Here is a 21225-nt window from a genome sequence, read left to right on the forward strand (position 1 = left end):
AGCGATGGGGCCTTCTGGGTGTTCTCCAAGGTGCCTGGCGCCTAGGCCCATGTGCCCGGAGCTCAGCCCTGGCCTTACTCCTGGCCACCTGCAGCCAAAGGCCTGGCTCCTCTAGCCACCTGCCACTCTCCCCAGTCACGCCTGGGCTCCACAGTCCTGGGCCTTGCATACCAGACAACCTCACCCCTGAACCTCCATGCCTGGCTCCTCCAATGGGGCAGCCCCACCTCCCGGGGGGGCCTTCTGGTCCTCTCCTCCCAGAGGCTGGGAGCCCCTCCCTCACACTGCTCCATGTTCCCACAGGGCTTCCTGTCCCTGAGTTGGGCCATCATGGTCACTCCCCAGGAGTCCTAAAGCTGGACCCACATGTGACTCAGGGACCACAGCACCTCACTGAGTATCAGCAGGCAGTAAATATTTGTTCAAGGGAAACGATGAGGCACTCAGGGAGATTAGCTAAGGCAAACAAGGCAGGCTTTGGGGCGCTGGTAGCAGCGGCCGGCCTGTGTCCTGAGGATGAAGGGGGCACGGCAAACACCTCCAGCGCCAGACCCTCTGGGCCCGGCTGCTCTCACCGGCTCTGGGTCCTACTTCTGAAGCTCCTTGTACGTCTGACTCCTTTTCAGGAATCACAACCAACTGTCCCACCACCTTCGGAGAGAAGCGATCACCCACCCCGACCCAGCTGGCAAGGAGACCATGATATGTCCCCATTTCACAGGCCAAACAACAGGGTCAGCGCAGGAGGCACGCCCTTGCTTTCATGGGGGGTGTGGGCAGCTGTGTGACCGGGCTGTCCCTGTTAGGAGGCCTGGAGCACCACCAGAAGCCGACTTCCTGAGGCCAGCGCCAGGCACTGAGTGGCCGCTGTTCACACAGGGGCTTGTGGAAGGGGTGATGCGAAAGCCAAGGCCAATCCAGGGTGGCCATGCCAGCCCCCTTTTCCCAGCCATCTGCTCAGGTGAAGTTGGGTGCTGAGCGGCAGCAAGGCGCCCCTGGGACCCGCACTAGCTCCACTGAAGCCAGAACCCCCCTCTCCTAGGTGCTCTTCAGCAGGCGGGGCCTGCTGCAGCTCCTCCCTCTGCCCCGAGGACAAGCAGGTAGGTCCAGTGGCAGCGTGGGACAGTGGCTACACTTGTGGCCTCCCAGTCTGAGGAACTAGGTGACCCTAAACCTCATCTTATTGCCCAGGAGCGCAGCACAGGACGGGACCCCTCTGCAGCCCACCTCCGGCTGGCAGACGCATGCAGCCCCACCCTGGCGTGTGACGGGCAGGCCACAGCTGTCGCCCACGTACTCCACGCTGCGAGTGATGGGTTCCCGGGAAGAGGGAGGTGGCTGGCATGAGGTTGACCTCAAGAGAGCACGCGTGGATGGCTCAAGGCATCCTGGCCACAACAGTAGTGGGGCCAGCCGGAGAAGGGTGCAGCCCAGGCAGCAGGGGCAGGAAGCGCTCCGGGATCTGTTCCAACCTCAGTGCCGACTGAGCATCATGAATGCCGGCCCCTCGAGCCCTCCCCATCTGGGCGGGATCGTGACCTTGACAGCTGTGCCCATCTGGGCTTTCCGAGAGACGTGTGTGTTTGGAAGACAGCATAGCATTCGCGTGCTGGCTTGTCCCTGGGTTCCTGTGACAGGCAGGGTTTGGTGCTGCTATGCTGGGGGTGCTGGCAGCAGGGGCTTCAGGGCCTGACGTCAGCATGAGTCCCCGCACACCAGGCTAGTTGGGAATCTGCCCTCCAGCGGGGGCCCAGTCCCACCCTCACCAGGGAAGGACTCCCTACAGAGTCTGTGGCTTCAGCATGGGGTTTTATTCAGGCTCTCTTGGGGCCTGCCACTCTACTCCATGGCCCAGCACATCTCAGCTTGCTGAGCGCTGCCTCCATGCTGGGGATTCAGACACCCCAGCACCCCCTGGACAGGAGGGACACTCGGGGCCAGGAGAACTACCTCTCATGATGATGGTGACGGGGCTCAGGCAGCTGGGCACCCTGTTCCTCCCAGGATGGGCAAACAGCTGTCCAGGCTTGGCAGGACTGTCCGAGTCCTCCATGCTGTGCTGCCCTCACACGACCATGCTCTCAGCTTTCTCAGAAACAAACCTAAAACAAAAGCAGAGCGGGGAGGGGCACATCCTGCACAGGACACCCAAGGGGGTCCAGCACCGCCACGGGCCTGGCAGCTCAGCTCCACCCGGCAAAGCAGAGGCCGAGGGAGGGGCAACTGTGTGTGTGACCTGCAGGGACCCCGGGCACAGCCAGTGCAAAGGGCAGAAGGCAGTGAGTGCTAGAGCAGGGCCGCACGCACGCACGCACGCACGCACGCCGGGGCACCCTCAGGCCGCCGACAGGAAGGGGAAGAAGAAGAAGTCAAAGGCGAACTTGAGGGCGCCGTGCACGGTGCTCCGCCAGTCGCGCTCCAGCTTGACGTGGCGCCCGGCTGGCGTCAGCTCGGCCATGCAGTTGAGGCAGCTGATGGCCTTGAGCTCGAACACGGGCCACTTGCTGCCCAGGCGGCCCTCGAGGATGGTGCTGAACTCGATGAGGCTGCCATGGCGCAGGCCGAGCAGCACGTTGCGGAATTCGCTGCTGGCACGCAGCACGATGTCCTTGGTCACGTCGTCTTCCTCGTGGCCGCCGAACGGCATGCCCACGGTAATCTCGAACTTGTACCGGTCGAACTTCTTGATGTGGCACGGGTGCTTGGCCAGCTGCTTGAGGCGGCACAGCTCCTCCTCGGCCGTGGACGTGTTGCCGGGGCTGCAGGCTGGGTAGGCCTCGCCGTAGAGGCAGCGCATCCAGTCGCCGATGAAGAAAGGCAGCATGTTGATGGCCGACTCGGCGCTGTTGTCGATGTCCGTCATGCGCACGTACTTGAAGCGGCCGGTCCACGTGACGCGGTGGCCCTCCAGGTGGCTGCACAGGATCTGCGTGCGTGCCATGTTGGTCTCCTTCCAGGCCCGCGGGCCGCACAGGGCGCTGTACTGCGGCCAGGTGAGCGTGGAGTTGTACACCTTCATGCCCTCCGAGCGGTACACGTAGAACCAGCAGAAGAGCACGATGGCCGTGAGCCACACCAGGATGAGTTTGACCACCGAGCTGCGCGTCAGCGACTTGACCAGCTCCACCAGCGAGAAGCGGGCCTGGGTCCACCAGCGGACCAGCAGAGGGACGCTGCACAGGGCCAGCGTGACCGCCACCTTGGTGAGCTCCAGGGACAGGAACCAGCGAGCGAACTGCACCAGGCCCATGAGGGCCAGGCCGGCCACCAGCACAGGGAGTGCGAAGAGGAAGAGCAGGTAGCCGATGGAGGCTCGGACCAGCCCCAGGCCGCTGGACTCGAGCAGGAGGACCACGGTAAGCTCGCACCACATGAAGCAGACCAGGTAGGGGACCAGGTAGCAGTAGGTGCCCTTGAAGCTGCGCAGCTGGGCCATGCGGAAGAAGAGGTACAGGAGGTAGACATAGAGCAGGCACGGGAGGCTGACGTTGAGCACGACCAGGGGGCCCACGGGCACGGTGAAGAAGGTCTGGCCCAGCGCCTTCAGGTAGTGGCCGTCCACGGGCAGCGTGGGCACGAGGGACAGCAGCCCGGCAGCCACCTCGGTGAGCAGCGCCCGGCGTGTGTAGGGCTCGGCCGAGCTGCTCAGGCTCATGTAGCTGGTGACGGTGAAGAAGGCGGCGACCACGGCGAGCTCGGAGCAGGGGACGCAGTCCTTGCTGGCCACGGGGAAGGAGAAGATGACGAAGACGACCGAGAGCAGGAAGTGGGCATAGGGCTCCAGGTGGTTCCAGCCGAAGTTGCCCTCGGCCTGCTCCACGTCCAGGTCGGGCTCGAAGCGCAGCAGCAGGTCGGTGAGCGTGCGGAAGTTCTCCCAGGCCTTGCTGTCCTGGAAGACCTTGAGCGTGCAGATCACCATGGACACGAAGGACAGGTAGAAGACCACCAGCGGGATGAAGAAGGCGAAGAAGTCGATGGTGAGGTTGCTGATGATGAAGAAGAAGACCAGGGCGTTGATGTGGTGGGTGGGCACGATGGTGGACAGCCAGTGCATGCCGGCTTTGGAAGCCACGTCGATCAGGTATTCCTTGACCTCCATGATGACATGCAGTGGGTACTTCACCACCTGGGGAGGGCAGCGCGACTGCGTGGGGCTGGGCTGGCAGCAAGGGCACAGTGCCCACAACTCGGTCCCTCCCTGCCACCACCCTCTGCCAGTGGGGTTCTTGTCTCTCCTGTGAGACCGGGAGCACCCGCAGGGACCCAACAGGGTGGCTCTCATTTTGCTCCTCACTCGGTTGCCCAGCTGAGAGCAGAGCCCGCGTGTCCCACTCTGCCGCACCCCTTGCTGCCATGCCTCAGCTTCCCCATGTGCTGAGCAGTGGTCACCATGACAAGGCCAGGCTGGGCTCTAACGAGGGGCAGGTGGACAGTGCTTGGGATGGAACCCAGGACCACCACGTGTAGCAACGTGTGGCCCATCTTGCCTGAACAGCCACCTCAAGTCTTGTTGGTGGCAGGAGACCTTGGCAGGCAGAGCTTGCCACCCCCATGCTCACTGCACACGCACACACACACACACCCTACAGACACCACCAGATGCACAGGCATATCCACCCCAGACTCAGATGTCCACACACTCACAGGTGCATGCGCGCTGAAACGTGCACACACACACTGCTTACAACAGACATAACCTGATCCCCAAACATGCCTGTACACACTCCATACTGCTTGCAAGACATATAACACCATACATGTGCACACCCCAACCCATACATGCACATGCATACCCATAACCCACACATGCACACACTCCTGTAACTCCATACACACACACCTGCAACCCCATACATGCAAACACCCCTGTAACCTCACACATGTACACACCCCTGTAACCTCACACATGCACACACCCCTATAACCTCGCACGTGTACACACACACTCTATGCTGCTTATAACAGACACATAACCCCTGCCCACGGGCACCCTCAAAGCAGCCCTCCCTCCTCCAGCCGTGCGTCCACTCCTTAGCTGGCACCCAGGGCAGAGGTCAGAGGCAGCTCCCGGCGGTCATACAGCAGAACATGAACACGGGTCAGAGGGCGGGAGCAGCTGCACGGAGCCAGGTGTGGAGGGCGAGCCTGCCATGCACCCCACCTGTCTGGGCAGCACCTGCGGAAGCCTCAGCTTGCCAGGGCACAGGGGAGGGGAGAGAGGGCACAGTGTAGACGAAACAGCTCCATGCGTGATGCCCAACTTCCTGCAGTGAGGCAGAGGAACCTGGCTGTGCGGACAGGAAGTGGCAGCTGGACACCCCACTGGGGCAGGGCAGGTGGGCAGGCGCTCCGCATCTGCCCCCGTGGAGGGCCAGTGCGGTCCTGGTAACTGCCCCGGGATGTGGCCTCCTGCTCCAGGAGTCCTGGGAGTAACGTCAGAGGAAGTGCAAGGCGGTGTCTGTACACACCTGCCATCACACTGAGAGCGTCCTTGCCTCTTGTCTGGGGCAGTCTGGTTTTGAAAACACCGGGGCCGGGCCAGGTTGGACTCGGGAACAGAAAACTGTGTGTCCTGTGTGGGCACTGGCACCAAGCACCACGCACTGGTAGGCTTGGATCTGGAAGAGTTTGTGTCGGGGCAGCATGAGCACGCATCCACCACCTCTCAGAAGCCTGAACTCCCTCCCCAGGAGGACTTGCAGCCCTGGCACGACACCAAAGTCGACACCCATAGGAGGCACCATTAGGGCTTAGGACATCAGACAGGCATCCACAGGGAGGCCAGGCTTCCCGACCCTTCCTGGGGCCCCAGCTTCCCACGATCGGGGTGGACCACTCAGGACATGGCTAGCCCTGAGAGCCTGCAGGAGAGCCACCTGCTCACTCCCTTGGTTCAGCTGCTTGGCCAATCTGGTTGCTCCCTGGCCCCAGTTCGCCCACTGCCACCGGACACTCCTTGGGCCTCCCCCTCAGCCAGCTCTGGCCCTGAGTCCCTCCTGCTGCTGTTCTCCCCTGCACACGGCCCTGCTCCCCCACTTCTGCTCCAAGCCATCCCACACGCCCAGTGCCATTCAGCTGACTTCCTGCTGCCAGCCTGCGGCTGACCCCGGGAGCCTGACTCACTCGGCTGAGCTCACACACAGACGGAGTCCATCTCCCACTCTTACCCTTGGAGACTGCTGCCCACGGCTACATGACCACGGCCCTAGCACCCATGGGGACAGGGCTGCTCTACTGACAAAGGCACGGACCCACTGAGTGCCAACTGGAGGCAACCTTGGGAGAGCTGCAGGGTTATACCCCACAGCGACTCCCCAAGTCCCAACCACATGGAAAAGAAATGGAGCATGGGCTTGCATTCCTGGATTTCCTGCTACTGCCTGCTCCTGCTGCCCACTCAGCTCACGTGCCTGGCTGTGCCCATTCCCCACACAGCTGCCAGCCCATCCTCCCTAATCCAGGGTCAGCGGGGATACAGCAGCACTTTGCAGGGATGGGCTACGCCCCTAAGTGACACCTGGCTCTCGTCTTGCCCCTGCCGCCCACACGGTGCCTGTGGGCAAACATCAGGGCCCGGGCCATCTCATGCCATGTGCTGGCCAATGTCACCCTCACCCCGAGCTGGTGGCGCCCTGAGGACACCCCCCAGGGTTGGGCAGCCTGGGTGGCAGCACAGGCCCAGCCAGCCGGCTCACCTTGAGGCGCAGGGGCAGGTCCTCGGGGCCCTTCCCCGCCAGCTCGTCGTCGTCCTCGTCGTCACCCCGCAGGAAGAGGTCGGTGGGGAGGATGCCCTTGGCGTACTTCTTGGTGATTTCCACAAAGTCGTCCAGTGCAATGTAGTTCTTGGCTGAGGCACAAGAGAAAACAGTATGGCGTGCCCCAAAGGGCCACTTCACCAGGACCAGACCCAAGGGGAGAGGCGACAGCGGCCTGGGGCCCAGCTGAGACAAGCACCAGGAACTCGGGGGCAGATGGAGGGCAAGGGACTGCAGGGCAGGGCAGGTTTGCCCAGTGCTGGCCCCAGGCTGCCCCGGCCTTCGTCACACGTGATTCCTCACACCTTTAAGCCGGCTCTTCCGCCAGGCCTGGGACCCCCAGACTGCTGTACCCTCTGACACCCCATCCCTCGAGCCTTGTTCTGGCTGTTCACAACACTGGGGACAGCTGCCCTCAAGTCCAGCCACTTGCTGAGGGCCTACTAAGTGCCCACTAAACCCTTCACCCCCATTCCCAGGGGCCTAACACATACTCCTCTGTCCAGCGTGACCCGAGGATGTTCTGTGTGTACACCAACTCCTCCACCCGCCATGACTCACCGTAGACCTACTGCACATTAACCTCTCCATCCAAAGGCCTATTCAACAAGCCTGGGGAACAGAACCAGTGAAGGCAGCGAAGGGCGTGCCTTACGCCAGGCTCCCCAGCTAGCAGCAGATGGACAAGGGCAGGGTGCCAAGAGCTTCCCTCACACAGGGCTGGCCCCGAAGGGTTGTGCCACGTGAAAGCTGGCAGCGCCTCTCCCCCACAGGCAGAGAGCCTCCCCCTAGCTTCCTGTTCACGCCGAGCAGCCCGATCCCTCGTGGGTCCATCTAACAGCACGGGAGCCCACCCGCGCAGGTGAAGCCACGGTCAGGATGTGCAGCTGGGTGTGGAGGATGAAAGCTCAATTCTTCAACCCCAGATGTCTCAGTGGTGTCCCCCCCCCCCCATGCTCTGCCCTCCACTCCTTGCTGGAACCACCCTGGGGGAGGGTCCCTCGCACTCTGCTGCTGGCTATGCCTCAAGCACTCTTCTGGCCAAACCTGCACCTAACTCCTTGCCCTGTCCACTCACTCAGGCCCACGAGGGCAGTCCTTGCCTATCTTAGCCCAGCAGCAGGGAGGGTCCCACTACTAGCCTGGGATACCTGACTTAATTCAGGGACCACTGGGGCTGTGCCCAGGAGGTGAGCAGGAAGTAGGAACATGGGGGGTGGGCAGGTGCAGGGCTGGCAGGTGAGGGCAGGTGCAGGGCTGGCAGGTGAAGGCAGGTGCAGGGCTGGCAGGTGAGGGCAGGTGCAGGGCTGGCAGGTGAGGACAGGTGAGGGCTGGCAGGTGAGGGCAGGTGCAGGGCTGGCAGGTGAGGGCAGGTGCAGGGCTGGCAGGTGAAGGCAGGTGCAGGGCTGGCAGGTGAGGACAGGTGAGGGCTGGCAGGTGAGGGCAGGTGCAGGGCTGGCAGGTGAGGGCAGGTGCAGGGCTGGCAGGTGAGGGCAGGTGCAGGGCTGGCAGGTGAGGGCAGGTGCAGTGCTGGCAGGTGAGGGCAAGTGACCATACTCACACTCGCTGCTGACCAGGCGCTCCAGTACTCGCCGCTGCTTCTGCAGAGACTTGGGCACGGGCCCTGGCTGTGCCCCTCCATCTACAAGGTGGAGCAGACTGCAAGTCAGGGCAGGCTGACTGCTCACAGAGCCCTGCAGCCTACCAGGTACAGGCCCCAGGGCCCTCAGACAGCGTCCCTTGGGCGACAGACCCGGCCTTCCCAGAACACTGGCCACCTGGGACACCACGGGAAGAGGCTCAGCACCTGTTGGTGAGGCCAGGTCTGGCTGCCCCTGCCTGCCCATCCAGGGGCAGGTTTCGGGGTTCACACGAGGAGGTCCATGCACCGCCCCACTCCCTCCCTGCCAGCCCGTGGCCGCACACACACCATGCTCGTTGACCTGGCCGACGTTCTCCAGCAGCTCTGACACAGCCACCTGCTTCTTCTTCTTAGGGTTGAGCTTCCAGTACATGACCAGGGCAGCCTTGCGCACGGCCCGCTCCAGGTCTGTCTCGGAGGACAACTGCTTCACCTCCTGCTCGTTCTCCGACGTGATGCCTGGGAGAGTGGTCAGGTGGGCTCAGGCCGGAGGGGCAGCTCAGGCCTCGCCCCAGCCCCTGGAGCCAGCACAGCCACTCCAAGGCGGATGAGAACAGTGACTCGGGGAATGGGTCTGCTGGCTACCTTGGGGCAACTGGGCAGAACGGGCATGGGAACAGAAGGGCATCTGGCAAGGCTTCCCCAGGCGTGGTACAGTCGACGCCCACCCAGTGCCCACTATGTGCAGGGCTAAGGCCTTTCCTGGCTAGTTCCTGCCCCATCACCCCTGCTGTACCCCCGGGCAGGTCCTGCTGCCCCGTGTTGCCTATGTAGAAACAGACAGAGCAGGCCAGGGTCGGAGAGGCGGTGCTAGCTCCCTGGGTCAGTGTCAACAGAGTGCCCGGCCTGAGCGCGAGGGCAGGTGCCCACCCCTGCTCTGCAATCCTTCCTGGGAGCAGGCCCCTTGAGAGCATTGGAGACCCACATCAGACTGTCCCAAGAAGACGGGCCCCAGTCCAGGCATCCAGTGAGCAGGTCCCATGTCCACACCCCTTCCTCCTTCACAGCCAGCAGCTCCTCCCGAGAGGGCAGGGCCCTGATAAGCGCAGTGTGTGGCTCTAACACTGTGAAGCCACCCAACCCATGCGCACGAGACTTAACTCAAATTTGAACCAGAAACCAAGGGAAGAAAGTCATCATAGCCCCCATGCACAGACGCCCATTTTGAACCAAAGGGACAGGGTGGCTCCAAGTTCCAGAAACACCTGAAGTCCCCAGAGAGCGGGCAGACACGGCATAAGACAGGGCTGAGCTGCATGAGGCGAGCTGGCTGCACGGTGTCAAAGCATGTCATGTCACAGGCAGCACCCTTGGTACCTGTCCCATAGCCTCTTCCGACCCCTGCTCACCACCCACCTCTCCTGTCGGCCAGGCACCGGCGAAGCAGCTTCACGGCCTCCCGCCGGCCCTGCTTGGCAGCAAGGATGAGCCAGGACACGGCTGTACAGTTATTGAGCTCCTCGTCAGCGTCGTGGGCTAAGCGCAGGTAATGCTTCCCAACCTGCAGGCGACATGGTGGCCTCAATCGTCCGGGGCTCTGCATGGCGGGGTACTGAGGGGCTTCGGTCCTCCACGGCCCCGCACGGACACCCCTCCCAGGGAGGGGACGGCAGGCTCTGCACCGTAGGGTGGGCCTTGGTCCTCCACGGCCCCGCACGGACACCCCTCCCCGGGAGGGGACGGCAGGCTCTTTGCTTTCTTTGAACCCTGCCTCCCGACAGCCTGAGGCACACTGGCAGTGGCTGGTGACTCAGGGCCGTGCCTCTCAGGAAGGGGACCCCCAAAGTCAGGGCTAGGAGAGGCCAGCTGGCCGGGTGTCAGTGCTGGCCTGTGACATGACCATAGACAACCATGGCTATACGGTCCGTGGCTCCATATGTGTACCCTATGCAGACAGGGCCACGTGTGGCTCAGAATGCCTGCAACAGCCAAGATGCAGCCCAACACGCCCACTCTCCAGATGGACAGAGAAGCCGGGCACTGACAGGAGACCCTGACCAGCACACCAGGCATAAGCGATCCACTTACGATTTTTCCTTAGAGAGAACTCTCCCGGTGACCACGGTCACCTACTTAAGTCCTCCCTGGCCCTTAACCAGGGACAGTGCGGAGCTCATCAACCACTGCTCAAGGCGTGTCTCACCACCTCTCCAGGAAGCAGGGCAGGGAGCCCGCCCCCAGGGCCGGCCAGCCTGGCAGGAAAGGCAGCTGCTGGCAGCCCAAGCCCTGACTCAGATGAGGTAGCCCCACCATTGTATTCAGCTTGCCCACCTAGCCCTCCCTGTCCATGGGGTCCTGACTCTCCTGAGCTACCCCAGGCGTGGCCCTGTGGCTCGCTCCCACATTCCAGCACAGGCACACAGCCCAGCCCTGGCAGATGCTGCAGTCAGTCACAGCCCTGAGCCCCAGTTAGCTGGTGGCTGTCTGTGCCCCATCACTGAATGAGCCCCGCAGGGCCAGGGGAATGCCCACACAAGGAGCTGTGAGAGTGGAGAGGAAGGAGGCGCGGAGTCAGGGTGGGCATCCTGGAGGAGCCGTGCGTCCCAGGGAGCGGCTGTGAGGTCACAGCCCACCGGCAGACCAGCATGGAGCTCTGTGCGAGTGGCTGGAGCCACAGTCACAACGTCCCGTGTCCTGAACTCACCTCCGCCTGCGCCTTGGGGTCCCCGGCCTTGGCTTTCTCCAGGACTTCTTCGAAGGGCATCTCTGTGTCTCCTGCCAAGGAAGGGGGTGACGGGAGGTCTCAAAGCGGGTCCTTGGCAGCCAGCACAGCCCAGGCCCAGCAAGCTCCAGGTGGCCCCCGGTCTGGACACAGCCCCCTGGGGGGATCTCAACACAGCCTGGGGCTCATGGAGGTGAGCATGGTGAATGGGGAGAGTGGGTGCAGACCTGAACCCCACTGTTGCCCTGGGCCCCAACTAGAGTTCCAGAAAGATCCTGGGGCTCTGGTCTGCAAGCCCCTGAGCTGAGAGCAATTGATGCCAGGATCCCAAGAGACCACAAGTCCATGTCCTCTGTACCGTGTCAACGACAGACATATTTTCTGCTGGTCAGAACCAGGGACATGAACTGTCCACTTGACCATGGCCATCTGGGTTCATCTGCGTGGCCACGGTGGACAGGCACTTCTGTCCGCCAGAAGCAGGACCAGAGCTTGTAGGTCAGGATGCCAGCGGCTCCCGTGTCTGCCGAGCCCGGGGGCCTCTCACTGCATCCTCACCAGGGAACTGGCTGGGGTCTCTCTTCTGAGGACACCGTTCCCCATTTTGCCCTCGTGTGCTCCTCAGGTCCTGGTCTCTAACACTGTGGCATCGAGGCAGGCCCACAGTCATGGACAGCGCCTATGGCTCAGGGACCCCGTAGAGGGGACACGCTCAGGTCATGTGCTACACAGCGCTGAGTGGCCTCCTGTGAGGTCACCTCCCCTGCACAGTTCTTCAGGGGCCTGGCAGGCCACGGCACACACACCAGTGTGGCTGGTGCTCGATCGTCTCCCGGAAGTTCTGGCTGACAAGACACGGAGCTTCTAGAGAACCAACAGACCCAGTCCCTTGGGTCCAGGCAGCCATCTCCATGGGCCAGCCCCCGTCTACACCCTACCATGCCCACTGCTCCTCAGCAGGTGTCAGATATCACACACAAGGACACACGGGGCACCGCCTGCTGCTTGGTGGATACAGAGCAGACAAACAGGTTCCCCCAATGTTTGTGCAAGAAGGCGAGTACGGGGACATGATGCCTAGTCCCCGTAGAGAGTGACACCTGGGGCCCTGTCTTCCCCATTCGACCACAGCGGCCCACCCAAAATCAGCTTCCACGGCAGGCAGCACGCGGGGCCACAGGGAGCAGGACTGGCAGGCCCCCCCGGGGAAGGCGCAGGCCCCAGGCCCAGGGGCACTGCCCCTCACTCCCCAAGCCCTGGGGATGCTGCTCCAGCATGGCTCCAGGGCCCAGCCAGCAGCTCCTGCCCCTGCCCGAGGGGCCCAGGCCCACACGCATGCTGTGCCCTCCAGGCCAGCCTCCCTGCCGCCCTTGCTTTGCCCCCTGGCTGCAGGCTCAGCACAGGCATAAGCATGCCCAGAAATGCCAGACACGTGGAACCCACAGGCTCCCAGGCTGGCCCTCCTCGGGGGATGGTGTGTCTGGAGAAACCGTGACCCAGCACTGGGGTATCAGGTGACCACGCGTGAGCCACATCACCTCTGTGGGCACAGCCTGTGAGGAAGCCAGCTTATTTGTCCAGGTGCCAGTCCAGGGCGGGTGCCTGGACCGTGGCCTTCTTTCCCCTGCCTAGCTCCCAGCTCTCTGAGCTGATGCTAGGGCCTTTGTTTCTCCCAGATACTGGACTTGCCAGCCTCGAGTTGACTAGGAAACAGAAAATGCATGTACCTACGGGCTGGAAGGACTCTCCCATCCTGTGATGAATTTGGCACAGACACTGTTCACAGACTGACACTGGTGAGGTGCCACGCGGGCTGGTGAGGAGACACACAGCACCTCCCTCAGGCCCCAGCTTCTGTCTGCACAGGCAAGACTCAGGGTCAACGATGTCCCCTCCAGAAGCCAGTGGGGACGGTGGGACAGCCAGTTTGTGCCCACCCCATGCCTTGCCTCTGCCATGGTGCCACCTAGCCTTCACCCCTAGCACTGCATGTAACGGGTGGACCTAGCCTTCACCCCCAGCACTGCATGCAACAGGTTCTCAGGCCCCTGTGGGAGGTGGGGTGCAGACTTCGAGTGTGGGGGCCTCAGCTGGTGTGTGTATCGATGTGTGTCCGTGTGCATGTCTGTGTCTGTGTGTATCTGTACATGTGTTATGTATGTGTGTCTGTGTATATTTGTGTATATGTGTTGGTGTGTATCTGTGTGTCTGTATATGTGTGTGTCTACGTGTAGGTCTCTGTATGTTTGTGTCTCTGTGTCTGCATGTGGGCCTGTGTGTATGTATCCGTGTATATGTGTGTGCATGTGTAGGTCTCCCTGCACGTGCGTGTGTCTATATGTTTGTGTCCCTGTGTCTGCATGTGTGTGCTGAGCTAAGAGGCCCCACGGGGCTGAAGGCAGGACTGCAGGTTACAATGACAGGACCCTCACCACCCGCTGCGAAGGGCCTCCCTTGCCCGTGGCTCTGATCAGGAGCGGTCCGGGCGGGTGCGAGAATCAAGCTCCCCCCACCCAGCAGGGGTGCTCCCTTCCACCTGAGATTTCTATGACCCTTGACTCTTGGGGTCCTGGGACCCCTCAGGTGTCACCACCTTCTCCGTCTGCCCCTGAGGGCCACCTGAGCTTCCAAGCGCAGCCCCGGCTCTGCAGTGTTGCCCAGGTGGCTGGTGTGTGCCAGGACCACAAAGCAGCAGAGCTTGGAGTTCCAGCTCAGAAACCTTTCTGAGGCAGCTAGAGATGTGGCACCCTCAGGCAGCTTTGTTCTTATTCCCAAGGACACGGGCTAAGGGGCAGCTCAGTGCCTCCTCCAGGCAGCCCTCCAGGGACACAGTCACTTCTTTCCTCCTGCTCCCCTGCTTGGACTCCTTATCCAAGACAGCCCTGAGTCTTCGTCCTCCACCGCCAGGGCCTGCGTAGACGCCCCCTTAGGACCAGGCCCCTGAGCTCATGAGTCTGGAGCACCTACTTCACCCCCCATTCCCTCTGTTCTTGGGGTGGCCACAGTGCCCAAGGCCAGGACTGTTGGGCTGTGTGGGCTACTGTAGTGAAAGGCCTGCCAGGCACCGGCTTGGGATCAGGGGCCACTGTATTCACCCCTGCCCTGCTCCTCAGGGGCACCACATCTGACACTCAGACTACCTGCGGAAGCCAGGGGGTCCGCCCACCAGCCCACCTAAACAGCTGTTCTCATGGCTACTCAGGCCCCTGGCCTCCCCACAGCCCCTGGGCCCTGCAGGTGGGATCTGCTTGTCCCCCGTGGGACTGGTGCCGGGTGACCAGGAGACAGCATACAGCATTCCAGCTGTGCGGCCAACAGGCCCTGCTCACTCCTTACCACACCCCTTCACTCCTGGGCGGAAACCACAAACCAAGACCACATCTGCTTCCTGGCTCCGCGTATCTCTGTGGCCGCCTGATCTGCACTACACAGATTGAAGCCTGGCCTCGCCAGCCCCATGCAGAGAAGGAAGCGCTCCTTTAGGAGACACAAAGACCCGCAGTTGGGGTGTGTTGGCAAGGGTTAAGGGGGCTTGCCCAGTGAGAGCTGACCAGGGGGCCTCGGCCCCTTCAACCAGAGCTCGCAAACCCTGCTCTGCAGAGAGGCTGTGGGCACGAGACAGGCTGCTCAGGACACTCATTGCCACAACCCTTGGACTCTGCACCTTGAGGCTGGCACATGTCAGGTGCATACAGCACGGGCTCAGGCCTCTGCATGGACAGGAGGGTCACACTGGGTTGGGCCAGGCGGGGCTGGGTTGGGCCGGGCTAGGGTGGATTGAACCAGGCTAGCTGGGCCAGGCTGGGCTGGGTTGGGCCGGGCTGGGCCTGGGTGGGTTGAACCAGGCTAGCTGGGCCAGGCCGGGCTGGGTTGGCCTGGCTGCCCTGGGTAGCTGTGGTGGGAGGACAGGGCCAGGAGGGGAGCTGGCACAGGTTGGCTGGAGGGAGCTGGCACAGGTTGGCTTTTCTGCTTCCCTCATACCCCAACACCTGGGGGGCACAAGGAAGCCACGCCCTCCCCTGCCTATGAGCAATGAGGGAGTCCCAGGACACCTGCGGTGGTGTACAGGAACAAAGTTCCCCAGCTACAGGGTGCATGCATATGTGAGCATGTGCCAGGCTGCAGCAGAACATGTCTGTCTGCATGGGTCGAGATCAGAAAATGCAAGAGGCAGAGGCGCCCACGAGGGCGAAGGACAGGGGGAAGCAGCCTAACTGGAGAAGCCAGACTAGCACGGTGCCAGCGTGCAGGGAAGGAGGGCAATGACCCCTGAAGAGGTGGGGATTTCAACCAACGCCCCAGAGCCCAGAGCTCCGAGATCTTCCCTTGCAGCCTCTCTGGCCTTGTCTCCCCCTCGGTCCCTGTGACTGAGCCCCCCACACAGACGGAGGCTAAATGCAGCCAGGTGACCCTATGGGGGATGGTGGGGCTCTGAGTGGAGTGGCAGAACCTGCAATGCCCGTGGGGGGTTCCTTCCAGTTTCCAGGGCCACACGCCCACCCCACCTTCATGCCCACCCCACCTTCATCCCACCCCACCTTCACGCCCACCCCACCTTCACCCCACCCCACCCCACCTTCACGCCCCAGCCCTGGCCTGGCTGAGCCCACTGGGCCTTCTAGCCCTGCCCCCTTACCTGTCCCATCCATTCCTTCTCTGCTCCTGGAGCGTGAGGCTCGTGGCTTGGCAGCGGCAGCCGCATCTCCAGCACCTGCTCCAGGGTTGCTCTGGGCCCCCGGGACTTGGGGTGCCTCGTCCCTCTCCTGTTCCACTGAGGGAGCAGTGGCGTTGAGCCAAGAGCGGGCCTGGGGCTGTGGTGCAGTCGGAGGCTGTGGGTGGGAGGGGCTTGGAGCAGAGGCGCCGGGGTCCATGCTGCCTGCAAGAAAAGCCATGGTCAGATACATGCCAGGTGCCCAAATCCGCCTGCCCAAGCTTCCAGCCTGGGGTGAGCGGCAGCAAAGGGTACACATGGGAGACCTCACTCACCTGCCCGCTGCCCCTCCAGGCAAGCCTCCATCACAGACATCCACTCAAGGTCAAGTGGTTCCACAGCAACTGTGAGCTCGCCACGCTGGTGGCTGCATGTACCTCGTCTGAGCAGCTCACTGAGACATCCACCCAGAACTGAGTGGGGCCGGGCGTGCGGGCTCCCACACACCCTGTCCCCTCGTGGCAGTGAAAGGGGTGATTTGAAAGCTGTGACACAGTGACAGCTCTTAAACGGACCATCCTGGGCCAGAGCAGCCTGAATCCAACGATCAGGGTCCTTATATGAGGAGCCAGACAGATGGGAGGAGGCCGAGCGACCACGGACCCAGGGACACCACGGCCTGGAGGGGCAGGAGCGCCTACAGAAGGGACCAGCCCTGCCCATGCCCTGAACCCCGCCTGCTGGCTAGGACACGGAGAATACATCTCTGAGTTTTAATGACAAGTGGTCTCGGGCAACTCAACCCCAGCTCAAAGTCGAACAAAACGAGAAGGTGAGGATGCAACTGCTGGGGCCAGACTCAGAACCAGACTGGGCCGGCTCCAAAGCCTTCCACACCAGCCCTACGGCAGGACAAAGTCATGCAACTTGAACCCCCAGACACTGACCCATGGAGGACCAAATGGACGCTTAGTGGGACAAAGTGAGATGCATGTTCTAGGACAGCACAAAAGGCCCCACTGGCCCAAAACGGGGCTGACATGGAGGGGCTTCAGGGGCCCAGGGAGGCTCCCCAGAGTCCCAAATGACTCCCCACTGCAGTCACACGGCCACATTAGGCATAGAGCAGGGAGAGGCCAGTCAGCTGGAAACCAGGCCTTACCAGCCAAGGCCTTGGCTCCGTGCCCTCTAGCCAGGAGGTCCCAGCAGCCTATGTCTCCCTCAGTGTCCGCATCAATAATGGGGGTGAGCAACCCCACCACTCAGTGCAACTGGGAGGGACTGGTGAGACCAGGGCTCGTGACCTGCATGAGGGAGACAGGGGCCCAGTGACCTCTGAACCCAGCCCCCAGCATGGAGCTGGCCCCGCCAGATGTCCAGTGGATGTTTCTGGAAAACATTAGTCACAGGAAGAGCCCCAGGCCCCTGTGCCTGTCTCCCAGGATGACAAGGCCCTTCTGCTCCACCCCTGGCTCTGGAAGGGCCCTAGAGATGGGATCCGGGCCCACCACAGAACTTGGGGGTTCCGGTCTGCGTGCCCTTCATTCTCAAACAGCCCCTGTGCAGGTCAGAAGCAGGCCCGAGCCTCATGCCCTGCCTGGGCAGGAAGCTCCTTATAAAACAGCAGGTACATTCGGCTTGTGGCCAGCCCACCACACACTGCACAATCGACATTACGGTCAAAACAGGACCGTCTGAAGCAAAGCCCCAGGTTAGGAAGGCCGCACCAACATGGAAGGATTCCTTTGCGGGCTTCCTGGAGAACGGCCAAGCCCAGGCTGGATCAGAAGTTTCTAAATTCAAAACAATGTTCCCTGACTGAGGTTGGTCACGGGGATTACAAGAATCCCAGATGCCCTGGTGGGAGGCCCTGCCTGCATGGAGGCCCCGCGGGCCCAGAGGCGGCTGCTGTGTCCCAGGGCACACAGGAGGGGCTGCCTGAACGGGGCAGGGGGCCTGGGAAGGGGTGCTCTCTGGGAACTGACCCAGGCCCTCAGCATCTGGCTGCAGAACCACAGCCTGTCCACCACTGGACCCATGCATGCGGGCAGGAGTGGGGCCGGTCTGCGCAATGGCCAGAGCTGGGGCTTGGAGCCGATGCTGGGTAAGACCCAGAAGAGCCGAGAGCCAGCATTCTTTCCCCGTGAGCACAGGCATATTTTTATCCCATTAGAACACAAACCCCAGCACCCAGGAGCTCAGCCTGAGGGCCACCACCCCCAGGCTGCGGTGCCCAGGCAGCAGCCACTGAGCTGGGACGTGGAAGATGGCTTGTGGCCTTCTGCCCAGCGCACTCCAGCCCTGGCAGACACTCATCACTGTGTTAAAAGATCTCCTGACACGCACTCCCCCAAGCCCCCCATCCCCACCACGGGTCTGTGGCGGTTGACCCGGGCCTCCACCCGCAGCAGCCTGGCCCCGGGGCATCACCAGGAACATCACAGCGGCACCTAGAGAGTGACCGGTGAGGAGACACACAGCCCTTCTGCTTCATCTCTGACAACAAAATGTGCAGTGTGATGAAGCAACATTTAAAACAGCCCAGGACACCCTGCAGGGTGTGGGTAGGGTGGGAGGTGAATTCCTGAGAGAGAGTAAAACTGCTTCCGGGAGACCTGCCGCTGGACAAACACTGCAGGCGACTTCCCTACTTTCTCAAAAAACAAAACAGAACAAAATAAAAGTCACTTCCCTAATCGGCGTGCTTCCCTAATTAGCGTGTGTAATACCTTTAGAATTAAGGTAAAATGTCGGTTTATACTCCATCTTTGATGGAGTCCTGAGTAAGCAAGGCCGGGTAGGTCCCAGGCCCGGAACGTCCACTCTGGCCTGGCCTGACCCAGCCCCGGACACACGGCTGTTCCTCAAGGCAAGGGCAGGGAGCCCTTGGTGGCTCCCAGGGGCCTATTTTTGCCCAGAGTATTAAGGGCCAAACTAAGGAACATTCCAGCTCCACCCACTGTGGTAAGTCCACAGCAAGAGGCGGGCAAGGACCTGCAAGCGCCTGGGCCTTAGTCAGCTAAGACCACCACTCATCAGACACCTGGCTCTGGGCCTGGCCCCCACTGGCCAGCGGGCATGGCCTGAGGGCCAACCTGGGTCCCGCACCATGCTGGGCCTCCCCCGCAGCAGCTGAGTGTCTGCCAGGGCTGGAGTGCGCTGGGCCTCAGCCTGGCCAGGATACCAGGGATGACCCTGGGGAGCGGCAGCAAGGGGTCTGGGCAGCTCAGGCCTAAGGCTGTGATGTGAGCCCTGGGAAGAGGACCAGGGAAGAGGGACCAGCTGAGAGCAGGGCAACTCCCCACTGAGGGCCTAGGACATGGCAGGCTCAGAAGACGGCCCTGGCCCATGGGAGCAGATGTGGTGGTCTAAGAATCACCTGAGGGGTGCGCTTTGTACAGGTGCAGTGGGTTGGGCCAGGGCTTGGGACACACACGTCCCCTGTAACAGCACCGGCCACTCTGCTTCCGAGTCAGCTGCCTCCTGGGAAGCAGTGTGCTCCGATGCTCGGGTCCCTGCCATGCACTGGAACCCTGGGCTCCTTGGGGAGTGAACCAGTAGCTGGAACATCTCTGTGTGCCAGGGAAGCAGCAGCAGGGCACGAGGCTGGCCCTATAGAAATGTCACCTCGAGGTCTCGTGGAGGCCACCAGCAGGGGACTTAAAAGCCCACAATTCCACCTAATACAGCCCGGCCCCAGTCACGGGGAGGTGTCTGGGGTTCATCTCACACTGCAGGGACTCGGGTGCAGCCCTAAAGCCTGCCCACCTACCTCGGAGCTGAGTGGGGAGCCCTCCCCCACGCTCCTGGGACAGGCCAGAGATGGGGTCTCGTGGCCTGGCCCGAATGGGGAGCCCCTCTGTGCCATTCTACTCCAGAGACAAGGCAAGAGAGGGATCTCCTGGCTGATTCTTCCTGCTTCTGAGAAGGGAAAGATCTGGAATGTAAAAAATTTCTCTGAATCCCAGGAGGGGCACGTAGGGATGCCTGGACGGGGTGTGGGCAGGGCACACGGAGCAGTCCGGTGGGTACCGAGCGATGGAGTCTGGCAGCAGAGGCGGCTCTGGACAAACGGTAAATCCCTGGGCCAAATGCCAGGGCAAACTGTCCAAGGAGGGGAGGCAGGGCTGGAGGTGGACAGAGCCCTCACCCCAGGGTGTGCCCGCAGCACTGCCTCTGACGCCCAGCAGACAGCCAACTCCCAGCCCTGCAGCCACCACAAAGAGGCTGTTCCGGGACCTGCACCTGCCGGATTCCCGCACAACCACACGGTGGGGTGGGCTCAGCTGCTTAAAGCGTCCACCATCCATCAGAGGGGACCCCCACCTTCAGCCCGGCCCACTGCAGCAAGTAGGGGGGCCCCCCAAGCTGCCTGTCTTTGTTTTTGTTCCAGGGGGGTCCTGGAGCTGGAAAGGAGTTGTTCCTCCGCGCCTAAGCAGGTTGTGGGGTGCGGGAAGCGGGGAGTGCGGGGTCAGCCTGAACCCCGATCCCCCACTACCACCGGGGGCCACCCATCGGCGACACTGGGCGTCCGGTCCTCCGCCGGCTCAGAGCGGTAAACTGAGGCAGGGGCGCCCGGGGACTCGTCCCAGGCCGCTGCCCACGGCCCCACGGCCGCCACGGCCCCCACGGCCTGGCCCGCAGTACTCACCCGCGCGCGGCGCCCTCGGGCCTCCCAGCCCGCCGCAAAGCTGCCCGGGAGCGGCCGGAGGAGAAGCCGGGCCGAGCGCGCGGGGCGCACTGAGGAGGGCGCGGAGGAGCGCGGCCTTGGCGCCCGGGGGCGGGACGGGGCGCCCGGGGGCGGGGCGGGGGCGGGGCCGCCGGCCGCCCTCCACTCCCGGCGCGGCCTCGGGGATGCGGCCCGCCGAGTGGTCGCTGCGCCCGCCAATCGGCACACGCCTCCGCCAATCACGGTGTGCCTCGCCTGCGCGGCCGGGAGGCCCCGGGAGGGCGGAGCCGGCCGGCTCTCGCCGAAAGTGCCCGAGCGGACTCGGGCCCGGCCCCGCCCCCACGCTCTGCGCCCGGGCCCGGCCGACCCGCACCTCGCAGCCGCCACTCCTGCTGACCATCCCGGCTCAGATTTGCCGTTGCAATGTGGAAGGGCCGGCTGCGGTGTAGGGGTGAAACAGAGGGTGCCCCTGATGCGGCAGCACGACAGAAAATGCCCCTTTTCGTCCGTGAAGACATCCACGCGTGTGTGCGGCTGCTAGGTGCACAAAATTCAAGCGCATCACTGCAGCGCCTCTCACAGATGAGCTGCGGGATTCATTTAACAGCGCATGCCAGCAGGGGACCCTCCTCCGGCCCTGTCCAGGTGTCTGGGAGGTGTGGCTGCGAAGGCAGGCAGAGGTCATGCCTGCTCCAGCTCTGGCCCCTCAGCCCACTTGGGGTACCTGTCCTGGCTGGTCCTTCCAGAACCTGCAGCCCGCACTAATACCACCCACCTGCTAGTGGCAGCGCTTCCTGTGGTACTGGGAGGAGTGGCATTCTGTCCACCGTCCTCACTACCTCAGGG

At 62.6% G+C, this 21225-nt stretch overlaps 1 protein-coding gene across 2 annotated transcripts; it reads right to left on the bottom strand.

Moving 5' to 3' along the window:
- Positions 1–1795: 1795 nt before the first annotated feature.
- Positions 1796–20434, bottom strand: WFS1 (wolframin ER transmembrane glycoprotein). Of its 2 annotated transcripts, none has more exons than XM_040966069.1 (8): positions 20362–20434; positions 15696–15931; positions 11042–11112; positions 9754–9898; positions 8686–8856; positions 8317–8397; positions 6696–6847; positions 1796–4126 (listed from the first exon to the last, which is right to left on the bottom strand). In XM_040966069.1, exons 2-8 carry the CDS (start codon positions 15928–15930, stop codon positions 2336–2338), a joined length of 2646 nt encoding a protein of 881 aa, XP_040822003.1. In that variant the 5' UTR covers position 15931; positions 20362–20434; the 3' UTR covers positions 1796–2335. The 2 variants fall into 2 exon arrangements, with proteins under 2 accessions (XP_040822003.1, XP_040822002.1); XM_040966068.1 differs by lacking the exon at positions 20362–20434 and adding an exon at positions 16046–18805 and having other exon boundaries at positions 15696–15935.
- Between the last annotated feature and the right edge of the window lie 791 nt (positions 20435–21225).

This window comes from Ochotona curzoniae, unplaced genomic scaffold, assembly GCF_017591425.1.
Source record: "Ochotona curzoniae isolate NIBS_2020 unplaced genomic scaffold, NIBS_Ocur_1.0 scaffold_4505, whole genome shotgun sequence".
NCBI classification, from domain to species: Eukaryota; Metazoa; Chordata; class Mammalia; order Lagomorpha; family Ochotonidae; genus Ochotona; species Ochotona curzoniae.